Source organism: Moschus berezovskii, chromosome 1 (genome assembly GCF_049115385.1).
Source record: "Moschus berezovskii isolate FMDL1 chromosome 1, NW_MosBer_1.0, whole genome shotgun sequence".
Classification (NCBI taxonomy): domain Eukaryota; kingdom Metazoa; phylum Chordata; class Mammalia; order Artiodactyla; family Moschidae; genus Moschus; species Moschus berezovskii.
Window position 1 is genome coordinate 38,301,969 of NC_142460.1, and position 15,482 is coordinate 38,317,450.

Here is a 15,482-nt window from a genome sequence, read left to right on the forward strand (position 1 = left end):
CCATTTACAACTCGGGAAAGCACCTTAATTTTTTCCTTCACAAAAACATCATGGGCACACTACTTGCATTTGCCAAAAACAGTTAATTACCTAACTGCACTGATTCAGCCACTAACTGCCTGGATAACCCCTTTTTTAAATATGGGCCACAAGTAAAAATTTCCTTTCCAAATATATATATATACATAGTACAACATTACTCCAAATATTTGAACTTCTTTTTCTCTCCCTGTTTTAATAGTATTTGTTAACGTTGATCTATTTTTAAGTATGTCAGACAAAGCTAATATGAAGCATTCTAAATGAAGTGAAATATTATGGTACCATTAAAAGGCAAAGTGTGATACATGTATTTGCAGACGGGGCTGAAATCGCGCCCCACAGGGTTAATGGAAACTGGTGACTAACACAGTCTTGAGCTTGTCTTACAGAATAGCATACAAGAGAACAGCTTATAAAACCCCTCCACTTGTATCCTGCCCTCACTGACCAAGCATGCCTTAATTATTTTTTTAATTCCTTAATCACCTTTATAAAAGTGCCTCTGATTACGGGTCACAAAGTAACGGGGTTTTCTACATTAGGTCCCTGTTAAGGTGTAACCAGAAAAAATTCTGTAACAATACAGTCATCCCTTGGTAGCCATGGGGTTGGGGGGGGGGTGATTCTAGGACCTCCTCCCTTTCCCCCTTCCCTTCCTCAGATGCCAAAATCCACAGATACTCAGCTCCCTCAAATAAGATGGCATATATATATTGTTGTTTAGTTGCTAAAGTCATATTCAACTCTTCTGCGACCCCAAGGAGCCCACCAGGCTCCTCTGTCCATGGGATTTCTCAGGCAAGAATACTGGAGCAGGTGTTGCCATTTCTCCAGGGGATCTTCCTGAACCAGAGATCGAACTTGTGTTTCCTGCATTAGCAAATGGATTCTTTACCACTGAGCCACCAGGGAAGTCTGACGTACTTATGAGACGGTAAAGTATATGCGTCCCCCCATATCTTTATCTAGATGACCTATGATGGCGTCCCCGACATGTCATGCACATCCCTGCAGACTATCATGTCTGCTCCGTACACGTCTCCCATGCCCCCGGGCCACACACACTTCCAAGGCCAGATTTTCAGAGCATTCTCAAGCTTCCTTTCTTCCTTGCAGCCTTCTCTAAGTTTGGTGACCTTGCCTTCCTCTGAAATCTGAGGTCACTTATCCATTTCACGCCATTAAATCAGGGGGCTTACTTTCCAAGCATCTGCCTTTCTCCCCTACACTGCAAGCCGAGGGAGTCTCAGGCTTTCTTCACAGCTCCCCATGTCCCCTCACCTATGGTATCAACACAGTGACAGACACCAAACACAGGTTCCCTCGACATCTGCCGAGTCAGCCGCACTTACCACTTGATCCACCTTCTGATTATCGGCTGGTGACAGCAGCCACTCGATGTCCAGCGGCCCTTGGTCTTCCGGACTGAGGGTAAATTTGCATGGCAAATAAGCAGTTTCCCCTTTGGCCTTTTCAATCATCTGTTCAGGAGTAGTGATACTCAAACCTCTGGTGAAATCTAGAAAATGAAACACACATGGACTGAGCATCTGCTCCCAGGCTGGCAGCACCCTCAGGACACCTCAACTGTCCAGAGGGACCACAGGGTGTGGGGGAAAGAGGACTTCACTGGGGACCAGAGTAATGAAACCCCAACTCGGTGGTCACAGTTTGTGCGTGCACGCCTCCGTAGAAATACAAATACTAATACCCATCCTATTCAATACAATTTCGTTTCAGAGCACTGGAAACTTCCCAATATTATTTGGAATAACAGCATTCTCATGTGAGTTGGACAGGATTTTTATTATCCAGTTCAGTTCAGTTCAGTTCAGTCGCTCAGTCGTGTCCGACTCTCCGTGACCCCATGAATTACAGCACGCCAGGCCTCCCTGTCCATCACCAACTCCTGGAGTACACTCAAACCCATGTCCACAGAGTCGGTAATGCCATCCAGCCATCTCATTCTCGGTCGTCACCTTCTCCTCCCTCCCTCAACCTTTCCCAGCATCAGAGTCTTTTCCAGTGAGTCAACTCGTCGCATGAGGTGGCCAAAGTATTGCAGTTTCAGCTTTAGCATCAGTACTTCCAATGAACACCCAGGATTGATCTCCTTTAGAATGGACTGGTTGGATCTCCTTGCAGTCCAAGGGACTCTCAAGAGTCTTCTCCAGCACCACAGTTCAAAAGCATCAATTCTTCAGAGATCAGCTTTCTTCACAGTCCAACTCTCACATCCATACATGACCACGGGAAAAACCATAGCCTTGACTAGATGGACCTTTGATGGCAAAGTAATGTCTCTGCTTTTTAATATGCTATCTAGGCTGGTCATAACGAAAGGTCAGATACGTCAGTCTAGTTCAAGGCCACATTAGTCCATGCTCGCCGTGGTGTCAGAAACACACTTGGAATTCTGTCACTGGGCACATGCTAGTGCCCGAATTCTGACACATTTTGTGTCCAGGCTTCTGTAATTCCAAATTCTTATTAAACTTGATTTTGTGACTTTAATTGAGTGCTTAAAAATTTTTTAAGCAATAAATTTTGATGACAATTTAACAGAAGAAACACTGTCAATTTATATAGTTTTAAACATACTAAAATGTTGACCTCAATATTATCTATGACATTTCTTACTTTATCTCTTCCCATTTCCCTTCTGAAAAAGTCAAAGCTATTATATAATTTTAAGAAGACATCTTAAAATTCTATAATTTATTTTCAAATTTGTATCCTATGAAACTTCCACTTAGATTACTAAGAGAATTAATGCTGAATAACAATATTTAAAAACTCTCTAAAAGCAAAAATAGATGTCCAGAGCTCCAAACAAAAATTCCAACATAGTTTCTTCTGACTGATTTGGTGAGATGGTTTAAACTCAGTACAATCCGGTAAGAACTGAAAAAAAGTCTCCTCCTTGTGGTTAATGACTTACTGTAACAAAACTAGTATCTATTACATGCATAAAAGATGGAACAAACTATGAATATAATGATGTTCTTTCTTACCTATAAGGGAAAAAAAAATCCAGCTTAATTAATTCACACATAAAAATAGGTCTGTTCACTACTTATGCCTTATAGTAAGACTGCAGTTTGAACAGCCAACGATTTAACATAAAATGTAAATTCAGTCTGTAAATGAACTATTACACAAAACTTAAATTTTTTTCTTACTATTTACACTATAAAAGTTTGCCCAGCACCAGCCTGTCACTGTATGTTTTCCTTGCGATAACCCCACATTCTGTTATATGTAAAGACAAATGTGCAATAATGCAGATCTGAAGTTTCAAATGCACACACCGGTTTCTGTTGAGCGGCTCCACCACTTCGACCTCTGCATCATCCGACCCTGCCTTTCAGGGCTGAGAGATGACCTGGAAGGGGCCCCAAGTGCTAAGATGACGATACATGGGGCCTCCCTCTCTCCCCTCCCCCCCATTCACACTGTAAAAATGAACACAGAGCAAAACTAAAAGTAATCCCAGTCCTAATTCTCCATAATGATGATTTCATTGCTGGTTTTCCAATGATACATTCCAACAGGACAAACCAAAATGAAGAATTGTATTATCAGCCATTATACGATCCTTCCTGTTAGCCCTTTGAAGAGGCTTAATACACATGGATTATCAGCTGTAATAAAATGTTAGTAAGGCTGAAGCCAACAGATTTGAGAATGAAAGAAAAGTCAAGTAACATTCGAGACCATTTGTGTTCTTGCACCATCCTAAGCTTCTATCACATTTAAGTGCGCTCATCAAACAGCAAATTAAAACTGGACACATGGTTTCCCTGGTAGCTCAGGGGTAAAGAATCTGCCTGCCAGTGCAGGAGACACGTGCTTGATCCTTGGTCTGGGAAGATCCCACATGCTGCAGGGCAACTAAGCCCGTGTGCCACAACTACCGAGCCTGTGCGCTGGAGCCCTGGAGCTGCAACTGCTGAGCCCGTGCGCCCTAGAACCTGTGCTCAGAAACAGGAGAAACCACCGCGAGAAGCCAGTGTGCCGCAACTAGAGAGCAGCCCCCCGCTCACTGCAACTAGAAAAACACACGAAGCAACAGAGATCCATCACAGCCAAAAGTAGTGAAAAAAGACAACTGGACACAGACGCTCTGCACACCCTCCCCTAAACGAGAGGCTGGCCTTGTTTTGGCTAATAGACTGTGGTCTGTGTACTGCTGAGCCTCCTGAGGCCAGGCTTCAAGAGGTGTTGCTGCCCCCGCTCTGGCCCACTAGGGTCCCTGCCACCTGCCACCATGTGCATGACACAAGAGAGATCTGAGGTGTGAGCACAGCAGCGACAAGTGCCCGACACACAGTCACCCTGGAACACAGGCCCGGCCCCTCCCCAGCCGCTTGCAGCCCTGGACTGAGCCCGGACAGGGCTGCGAACTAACACATGATTGTTGCTTTAAAGCCTCTCAAGCTTGGGCTGGTTTGTTAAACAGCAAATATTAATGATACGCCATCCGAAATCTCTGATTCAGCCCAAATGAACTACTTCAGTCCAGTTCAGTTCAGTTGCTCAGTCGTGTCCAACTCTTTGCGACCCCATGAATCACAGCACGCCAGGCCTCCCTGTCCATCACCAACTCCCGGAGTTCACTCAAACTCATGCCCATCGAGTCGCTGATGCCATCCAGCCATCTCATTCTCTGTCATCCCCTTCTTCTCCTGCCCCCAATCCCTCCCAGCATCAGAGTCTTTTCCAGTGAGTCAACTCATCACATGAGGTGGCCAGAGTATTGCAGTTTCAGCTTTAGCATCAGTCCTTCCAATGAACACCCAGGACTGATCTCCTTTAGAATGGACTGGTTGGATCTCCTTGAAGTATAAGGGACTCTCAAGAGTCTTCTCCAACACCACAGTTCAAAAGCATCCTTTCTTCGGTGATCAGCTTTCTTCACAGTCCAACTCTCACATCCATACATGACCACGGGAAAAACCATAGCCTTGACTAGACGGACCTTGGTTGGCAAAGTAATGTCTCTGCATTTTAATATGCTATCTAGGTTTGTCATAACTTTCCTTCCAAGGAGTAAGCGTCTTTTAATTTCATGGCTGCAGTCAGCATCCGCAGTGATTTTGGAGCCCAAAAAAATAAAGTCTGACACTGTTTCCCCATCTATTTCCCATGAAGTCATGGGACCAGATGCCACGATCTTTGTTTTCTGAATGTTGAGCTTCAAGCCAACATTTTCACTCTCCTCTTTTTAAGAGGCTTTTGAGTTCCTCTTCACTTTCTGCCATAAGGGTGGTGTCATCTGCATATCTGAGGTTATTGATATTTCTCCCGGCAATCTTGATTCCAGCTTGTGCTTCTTCCAGCCCAGCGTTCCTCATGATGTACTCTGCATGTAAGTTAAATAAGCAGGGTGACAATATACAGCCTTGACGTACTCCCTTTCCTCTTTGGAACCAGTCTGTTGTTCCATGTCCAGTTCTGACTGTTGCTTCCTGACCTGCATACAGGTTTCTCAAGAGACAGGTCAGGTGGTCTAGTATTCCCATCTCTTTCAGAATTTTCCAGTTTATTGTGATCCACACAGTCAAAGGCTTTGTCATAGTCAATGAAGCAGAAATAGATGTTTTTCTGGAACTCTCTTGCTTTCTCCATGATCCAGCAGATGTTGGCAATTTGATCTCTGGTGCCTCTGCCTTTTCTAAAACCTGCTTGTACATTTACCATAACCCAAAGGCCGTACTACCCCAAGCTCTGTTTTATGTACACATTTCTGGTTTAGATGGTATGAATTGATACCTATGTGTATAATTACAGCTAATTCTCCTGATTAACATTCAATTCTCTGAACGAATACTTTCTATCATTTCTAGTAACTCAGTTCCAGTCCTGCTTCGTTGACTTAAGGCCTTTCATGATAGTATCATCCATTCTGTCCTTTTTGATACATAAAATTACTTCTCTTTCAGAGAGTATCTTAGAAAACAGTTACATGTGTATAAAAGTGATCCTGGATAGACAAAAGCAGTTATTTTTCACAACAGAGATTTTAAGAAAGGTGAGTTATAATGAGATTTCCTTAATATGTACACCACTATAAGAGATTTTAAACAGACTTTTAAAGACTTGCAGTCCTTCTTTTTTCCAAAAATGTTTGAAACATTCAACTGCTCTTCATTGTGTTGCACTAGAAAGGAATTAAAATCTCAGGATGGTACAAAACAGTTATTGGGTTTCCTAGCAACTCCGAAGGGGCCTCTCGGCACGGAGGCATAGTTTTTCAATATTGATGCACGCATCAGTCACAAACTGTAGAAGACAAATGCAGACATTTGGTCTCCTGTTGCGTCTCTGGATATTCTTAATACTGCCCGATTCTATTTATGCAGCACATGAGGGATAGTTTAACTCGTAAACTACTTTCAAGTTCAAACATGATCTCCAAACTAAATCATGTAACAAACCTTCTTACAATTTTACTCAACCGTATATTCAGAATGTGATGAAATATGTAGCACAGTACATGTTTGCAGAGTCTTGTAAGTACTGGATTATGTAAATAAACGAGCTGAGTCATGTCCCTTTTTGGCAGTGACTGAAATAACATCTCCCGGTTTTCTGCTTGCTTTTTCTAATCTCCAAATTCCGAATTCCTGCCGTGCGGTGAGCAGGCTGAGCTCAGATTCCGTAACATGTTCAGGCCTCTATTCTCTCTCCCGTGGGCTAAGCCTGAGGTCTTCCCTGCACCCACTCTACTTCACTCTAACCATCTCCATACATCCCCCAGAGTGTTCACTACGCACTGTGGTCTGAAACCTGCTGGTGGGTCCACACTCGCTCAGATGCCTTTCTTCTCCTCGGCACCCTTTATGACCCTCCCTGCCTTTAGCTGCTCAGTACCCCCACTCCCCATGTGTACCTCAGCACTGAGCACCCACACACTTTACAACACTGCCTTCCCTGCTCAAGCCCACCTTTTAGGGCAATTATGGCAGTTTGGCCCAGAAAGCATTCTTTGTGCTCAAATAAGGGCTCCCCTGGTGACTCAGTGATAAAGAACCCGCCTGCGATGCAGGTGACACGGGTTCGATCCCTGGGTTGGGAAGATCCCCTGGAGAAGGGAATGGCAACCTACAGTCTTCTTGCCTGGAGAATTCGGTGGACAGAGAAGCAGGCTACGGTCCTTATGATCACAAAGTCAAACATGACTGAGCAACTAAACAACAAGAGACTGAATCCAAAAAACCAGCTGTCCAACAACTGAGAAACCAGTGCAGGGTCATATATGACCAAAGCTCCTTAGCATGCACACACTGCCCCAAAAAGACGCACGGTAAAGAAGCAGCCTCAGTAAAACAGGGTAAGTGCTCGTGATGGAGGCCTCATCGGCTGACTGACTGACTGGATAAAGCCTCCATCACGAGCACTTTCCCTGTTTCACTGAGGCTGCTTCTTTACTTTGTGTTCTTTTGGGGCAGTGCGTGCATGCTAAGACGCTTCAGTCAGCCGTGTCCGACTCTGTGTGACCAGAAGGACCATAGCCCCCCATGCTCTTCTGTCCAGGCAAGAATACAAGAGTGGGTTGCCATGTCCTCCTCCAGGGGATCAAACCCGCGACTCTTATGACTCCTGCACTGGCAAATGGGTTCTTTACTACTAGCGCCACTTGGGAAGTGCTCTTTTGCAGAGAAGAAGACAATTCGGACTCCAAGGTGGAACTGTTTCTTTGACTTGCTTTTGTTATTATAATTACACAGAATGGCTTGCGCCTGAGACTCCTGCCCCTCTGCCTGACTGTTAAACTGGAGTGCCTTTGTTGGGACCCCTGTCCGCCTGTGGATGGCAGGAAGGAAGAAATTAACACACCCCCTGCCTGAGGCTTGCCATTCTAGGAGATGGTTCCAAGATTAACGGCCTTTTTACTTCACTTCCTCACACTGCCCCCGCCCCCAATCTCTGATCTATAAAAGAACCTGGTATCCACACCCCGATAAGATGGCTATTTTGAGGCGCTAGCCTGCCATCCTCTCAGTCAGCCGGCTCCCTGAATAGTCTTTTCTTCGCCTCAACTCCTTGTCTCTTGGACTCAGTGGCCTGTCATGCAATAAGCAGAGCGAACTTGGACCTGGTAACACTTCCTACCCTACACACATCTGACTTAGAAGCCAAAGCTTCTTGACTATATTTCCTTTAGCGGAGCAAAACTTCTAGTGCTCGACTTAAAAATAGGAAAAGAAAAACTACGGCACAAGCATGTAGTCCCTTTGTGTAAGAGGAAGGAGACAGAATCTATCCAAATGAAAGGTATTCCATGCAAAATAGCAAAGAAAAATTAACAAGGTGCGGGGGAAAAGTAGGTGAAAGTAAGTTAAGGTCTTTTTCTATCAAAGATGGAATCACACCGGTGAAGGCATCCTGGTCAGGGGCCAATCATCAAAGGAAATCAAAGACTCGAGAGGAAGCACCGCGGTGGTGAGATGAATTAAGTGCACCCACACTGTGGAGCATCTGTGTTTGCACACATTTCCCGCGTCTGCAAGGCCCACCTTCTCCCACTGAAAGCACCTGGCAGCCATGCAACGCCTCTCACTTGTGGCCTCCTCCCCCCAGATCCCCACAGGCAGTGTTAATTGCTTCCTGCTTGCAGTTACACAACCTGCACCTCTACTGCACGTAGTTGCTGACATGTTCCCACTCTTAACTGAGAGCTTCTTGGAAGGCTCAGGGGTATAAAGAATCCAACTGCCAATCCAGGAGACTCTCGAGGTGCAGATTCCACCCCTGGGTCGGGAAGATCCCTTGGAAGAGAAAGTGACTACCCACTCCAGTATTCTTGCCTGGGAACTCCCATGGACAGAGGGGCCTGGCAGGCTACAGTCTCTAGAGTCACAAAAAGAGTCAGACACGACTGAGCACGCACGCACGCCCTTAAGCACACACTTTCAGTTGCTTAACAGGGTCCCAGGGTTTCATCTCTGGAGGGCATGTTCCAAGCCGTATTCAACACACCCTGGACCTGCCTCAGAAGAAACTGCTTAGCTCAAGCGTAGAGTGGGAGTTCTGGGCAGACTGAAAGTGAAGGAGCTGTTTGAAAGAGGAATCCTGATGGGAGAAAAGATCATGAAACCTTCTGGGAAAGTCATGGGAAGGAGGGCCATGGGAAGACTGTGTATCTAGCGGAGTAAAAGAACAGCGAAGCCACTGGGGATGCATGCAGCTCAGAGGGAGCTGAGCAAGCCTGGCTGTACGCTAACAGGAGCAAAGACTGACGCCTATTACTTTAATATTCACATCAAAAGAAATATCAGTAGATGTGATAAAAAATTAACATGGATTCAACTGTATAGTTATGTTGCGTGTAAGTCACTTAAGTTGTATGTGACTCTCTGTGACCCCATGGACTGTAGCCTGCCAGGCTCCTCTGTCCATGGGATTTTCCAAGTAAGAACACTGGAGTGGGCTGCCATGTCCTCCTCCAGGGGATCTTCCCCATTCAGGGATCTCATACGTCTCCTGCATTGACAGGTGGGTTCTTTACCACTAGTGCCACTTGGGAAGGCCATAAATTTATCTTAACATGAAAGAAATATGACATTAAAACTTTAATTTGTGAATATTCTAAAATCACAACCCTTGTGGCTCAGCCAGTGAAGAGTCCACCTATAATGCCGGAGACCTGGGTTCCATCACTGGGTTGGGAAGATCCCCTAGAGAAAGGAAAGGCTACCCACTCCAGTATTCTGGCCTGGAGAATTTCATGGACTGTATAGTCCATGGGGTCACAAAGAGTCACGACTGAGTGACTTGTACTTCACTAAAATCACAACTAGGGATGAAGAAAAAGTTGCTTGTCTGTCTTGCAGCTACCTCCAGAACAACATGAAACAAAATGAGAAAAATGTTATACACTTATACATGTTTTCTCAAAATATCTGGAGTCATGCCAAAGATATTAACAAAAGGGAGAGACTAGGAATAAAAAAAAGAGTAATTTAACTTCATTTTCCAAAGGTCTGGCATAATTCTTTGGTTTCTTGAAAAGGGTTATGTTATGATGATGCAAAGAAATAGAGGAAAACAACAGAATAGGAAAAACAAGAGACCTCTTCAAGAAAATTAGAGATTCCAAGGGAACATTTCATGCAAAGATGGGCTCGATAAAGGACAGAAATGGTATGGACCTAACAGAAGCAGAAGATATTAAGAACAGGTGGCAGGAATACACAGAAGAACTGTACAAAAAAGATCTTCACGACCAAGATAGTCACGATAACATGATCACTGACCTAGAGCCAGACATCTTGGAATGTGAAGTCAAGTGGGCCTTAGAAAGCATCACTACGAACAAAGCTAGTGGAGGTGATGGAATTCCAGTTGAACTATTTCAAATCCTGAAAGATGATGCTGTGAAAGTGCTGCACTCAATATGCCAGCAGGTTTGGAAAACTCAGCAGTGGCCACAGGACTGGAAGAGGTCAGTCTTCATTCCAATCCCAAAGAAAGGCAATGCCAAAGAATGCTCAAACTACCGCACAATTGCACTCATCTCACACGCTAGTAAAGTCATGCTCAAAATTCTCCAAGCCAGTCTTCAGCAGTATGTAAACTGTGAACTCCCACATGTTCAAGCAGGTTTTAGAAAAGGCAGAGGCACCAGAGATCAAATGGCCAACATCCGCTGGATCATGGAGAAAGCAAGAGAGTTCCAGAAAAACATCTATTTCTGCTTCATTGACTATGCCAAAGCCTTTGACTGTGTGGATCACAATAAACTATGGAACATTCTGAAAGAGATGGGAATCACAGACCACCTGACCTGCCTCTTGAGAAACCTGTATGCAGGTCAGGAAGCAACAGTTAGAACTGGACATGGAACAACAGACTGGTTCCAAATAGGAAAAGGTGTACGTCAAGGTTGTATATTGTCACCTTGCTTATTTAACTTATATGCAGAGTACATCATGAGGAACGCTGGGCTGGAAGAAGCACAAGCTGGAATCAAGATTGCTGGGAGAAATATCAATAACCTCAGATATGTAGATGACACTACCCTTATGGCAGAAAGTGAAGAGGAACTCAAAAGCCTCTTGATGAAAGTGAAAGAGGAGAGTGAAAAGGTTGGCTTGAAGCTCAACATTCACAAAACAAAGATCATGGCATCTGGTCCCATCACTTCATGGGAAATAGATGGAAAAACAGTGGAAACAGTGTCAGACTTTATTTTTTGGGCTCCAAAATCACTGCAGATGCTGATTGCAGCCATGAAATTAAAAGACGCTTGCTTCTTGGAAGGAAAGTTATGACCAACCTTGATAGTATATTAAAAAGCAGAGACATTACTTTGCCAACCAAGGTCCGTCTAGTCAAGGCAATGGTTTTTCCCGTGGTCATGTATGGATGTGAGAGTTGGACTGTGAAGAAGGCTGATCGCCGAAGAATCGATGCTTTTGAACTGTGGTGTTGGAGAAGACTCTTGAGAGTCCCTTATACTGCAAGGAGATCCAACCAGTCCATTCTAAGGGAGATCAATCCTGGATGTTCATTGGAGGGACTGATGCTAAAGCTGAAACTGCAATACTTTGGCCACCTCATGCGACGAGTTGACTCACTGGAAAAGACTCTGATGCTGGGAAAGGTTGGGAGCGGGAGGAGAAGGGGACAACGGAGAATGAGATGGCTGGATGGCATCACCGACTCTGTGGACATGAGTTTGAGTGTACTCCGGGAGTTGGTGATGGATAGGGAGGCCTGGCGTGCTGTGATTCATGGGGTCGCGGAGAGTCGGACACGACTGAGCGACTGAACTGAACTGAACTGAACTGATGATGATCTTATGCGGAAAATTCTAAAAGAGATGGGAATACCAGACCACCTGACCTGCCTCTTGAGAAACCTGTATGCAGGTCAGGAAGCAACAATTAGAACTGGACATGGAGCAACAGACTGGTTCCAAATAGGAAAAGGAGTACATCAAGGCTGTATATTGTCACCCTGCTTATTTAACTTATATGCAGAGTACATCATAAGGAACGCTGGGCTGAAAGAAGCACAAGCTGGAATCAAGATTGCCGGGAGAAATATTAATAACCTCATATATGCAGATGACACCACCCTTATGGCAGAAAGTAAAGAAGAACTAAAGAGCCTCCTGATGAAAGTGAAAGTGTAGAGTGAAAAAGTTGGCTTAAAGCTCAATATTCAGAAAACTAAGATCATGACATCTGGTCCCATCACTTCATGGGAAATAGATGGGGAAACAGTGGAAACAGTGTCAGACTTTATTTTTGGGGGTTCCAAAATCACTTCAGATGGTGACTGCAGCCATGAATTAAAAGACGCTTACTCCTTGGAAGGAAAGTTATGACCAACCTAGACAGCATATTAAAAAGCAGAGGCATTACCTTGCCAACAAAGGTCCATCTAGTCAAGGCTATGGTTTTTCCAGTGGTCACGTATGGATGTGAGAGTTGGACTGTGAAGAAAGCTGATCAACGAAGAATTGATTCCTTTGAACTGTGGTGTTGGAGAAGACTCTTGAGAGTCCCTTGGACTGCAAGGAGATCCAACCAGTCCATTCTAAAGGAGATCAGTCCTGGGTATTCATTGGAAGGACTGATGCTAAAGCTGAAACTCCAATACTTTTGCCACCTCATAGGAAGAGTTGACTCACTGGAAAAGACTCTGATGCTGGGAGGGATTGGGGGCAGGAGGAGAAGGGGACGACAGAGAATGAGATGGCTGGATGGCATCACCAACTTGATGGACATGAGTTTGAGTGAACTCTGGGAGTTGGTGATGGACAAGGAGGCCTGGCGTGCTGTGATTCATGGGGTCGCAAAGAGTTGGACACGACTGAGCAACTGAACTGAACTGAATGATCTTAATGTCATTTTTTATAAAGAATTTATTTGATATTGACTTTTGTGAGAAATATCAAAGAATGTCATAAAGGTTACTATTTTAAATAGAGAAGATATTCACTTGTATTGCTGAGTTCAGAATATGGAGTTTGGGAACCTTACATAAAAACACAGAAACACTCAAAAACAATTCATTAGGGCAATCAGGAAGTGGTATGTTTAAGAAGTTGATTGGGACGAGTATAATTTTGTTGTGTATGTCTGATAACAAATACTACAAATCAGATGCCTGGGTTAGCAAGCAACTCACTGGGATGCTTTAAACCATGTTTTAAATATTGCAAAATTGCAACTGCCCAGCTATTTAGACTTTAAATCTAATCTGCCAATTTCCTTCTTACCAGGGAGCTGCTTTGGGATTAGCAATGTTAAAAGTAATTTAAATACTAAGCGTTTCTCTTTAGGAAAGAAAAAGAAAAACTTAATATGTGTTAAGGGTAGTTAACTACTCCAACTAGGCCTTTAAACATTGCTCAGGAAGAGAAAAAAAAAACACTGGAAGGTAGACATTACCCTCTGTGCTGCCTAGAGTGTGTGTGTGTGTGTGAGTCACTCAGTTACATCCAACTCTCTGTGATCCCATGGACTGTAGTCCACCAGGCTCCTCTGTCCAAGGAATTATAGTTAATTCCCATGTGTTACTCAGTACAGTATGTTAATATGTACTGTTGAGCTAAGAAAATAATACTTAGAGTCAGATAAGTTAATAACAATGAGAAACAACATTAGGTATACTTATTTGCTTTTCTATGCTGTTTTTTTAAAATCAACTCTCAGCTTCCCACCCGCAACAAGTAATCAGAAAGGAAGTGCCAGGAAAATAAACTGAGATGGAACTAGGGAAGCCATCACCTTAACCATAAATAGTAATGAGCGGTGACTGAGTACCTAATAGTGCCAGGGTTAGTCGCTCAGACGTGTCTCACTCTTTGCAACCCCATGGACTGTAGCCCACCAAACTCCTTTGTCCGCGGAATTTTCCAGGCAAGAATACTGGAGTGGGTAGTCATTCCCTTCTCCAGGGGATCTTCCTGACCCAGGGATTGAACCCAGGTCTCCTGCACTGCAGGCAGCTTCTTTACTGTCTGAGCCACCAGGTGTGTTAGATTATGTGCCAGGCACTTTACAAAATATTTTATACACATTAACTCCTTCAAGTCTCATAACAACTCTGAGGGCGTTACTACTATCATCTCAATTTTACAGTGACGAAACAGAGATGGTAAGAGGTACCTAAGCTACTTACTAAGTGAGCAAGATACTAAACGAGACAGACTGGCTCCCAAGCCACACTCACCCTGCAAGAAGAAGTCCATGAGTCAACACCCCTGGACATTAAGAGATTTCCTTTTAAAAATCACTACAAAATAATACAGTGAGTACATTATTAGACCCCCTTCCAGTCACTGTGGTGGAAGAAGGTTTGGAATTTTCTCTATTCCCCTCCTATGGTAGATTTCCAACAAGACAGCATGTTAGGTAGCACCTAGTTCAGGAGTATGGGTTGACCCGTTTTTAAAACAAGAGCTATACCAGACTAGGATCCGTTGCCAAGTTTGTCACCAAAAAGCTCTATCACTTTGGACATGTTGTTTCTCCAGGGCTCAAACATAAATTAAGGGTGTTAAGCTAAATTATCTCTTTCAGAGCTAAATACGTCCTAAGTTTAGACCATCAATCAAGCAAGCAACCAACAGGAAGCCTTCCCCCAACACCCATCCCCTCCCCTTTCTGCACAACTCAAAGCCAGTAGTGACAGTTGTCTGGGCGTACCTCACAGCAAGTGCCGACATTTCTGAAATATGAGCAGGCTAAATTGTGCAAGCAGTTCTGCCTACAAGTAGCAGGGGCTCTGAAGTCCGAGCTGTGCTATAATTCAAACCGAGGTTACCAAATGCTTGCATGCGTGCGTCCTCAGTCACTCAGCAGTGTCTAACTCTTTGTGACCCCGTGGACTGTAGCCCACCAGATCCTCTGTCCATGGGATGTTCCAGGCAAGAATACTAGAGTAGGTTGCCATTTCCTACTCCAGGACATCCTCCTGACCCAGGGATCAAACCCAGGTCTCTTGCATTGGCAGGTGGCTTCTTTTAGCACTGCGCCATCTGGGAAGCCCTACCAAATGCTTAGGCAGGGCAAGTTTTTTTTTAAGTATTGATGTTTTCTACTGTAAAGTGAGCATTAGCAGTAAGAATGCTTACTTCCACATAGAGATTACATACAATAATGCATGTAAAGCTCTTAGGTATCATTCCTTTGATAAACAGTATCCAGTATGACAACTCGCTATTGTCTTCCAAACCCATCATTCCTACTAGGAAATGAACTCCTGTAGTGTTGGGAAGGTGTCTTTTAATCTTTTATCCCCCACACTGAGCAGCACCTGAGACACAGAACTTAAAATCTGTTATGTAAATAAAGGACACTGACTTGTATGTACTAGATCTGGCAATCAGAACCTCACTGGTGCCCTAGACCAAATCTGATTTTTCTTTTTAAATTAAAGGTTCCGGGTGGGGGAGGGATAGTTCTAACTATAGAAGT

General features: G+C 44.1%; 1 protein-coding gene across 3 annotated transcripts in view; it reads right to left on the reverse strand.

The window, feature by feature from the left end:
* Positions 1-15,482, reverse strand: part of CXADR (CXADR cell adhesion molecule) — a 70,149-nt gene that overhangs the window by 40,999 nt on the left and 13,668 nt on the right. For all 3 annotated transcript variants that reach the window (XM_055421898.2, XM_055421908.2, XM_088836085.1), the window contains exon 2: positions 1,395-1,561. In XM_055421898.2, coding sequence (XP_055277873.1) covers positions 1,395-1,561 — 167 coding nt within the window. The remainder of the gene's footprint in view (positions 1-1,394; positions 1,562-15,482) is intronic.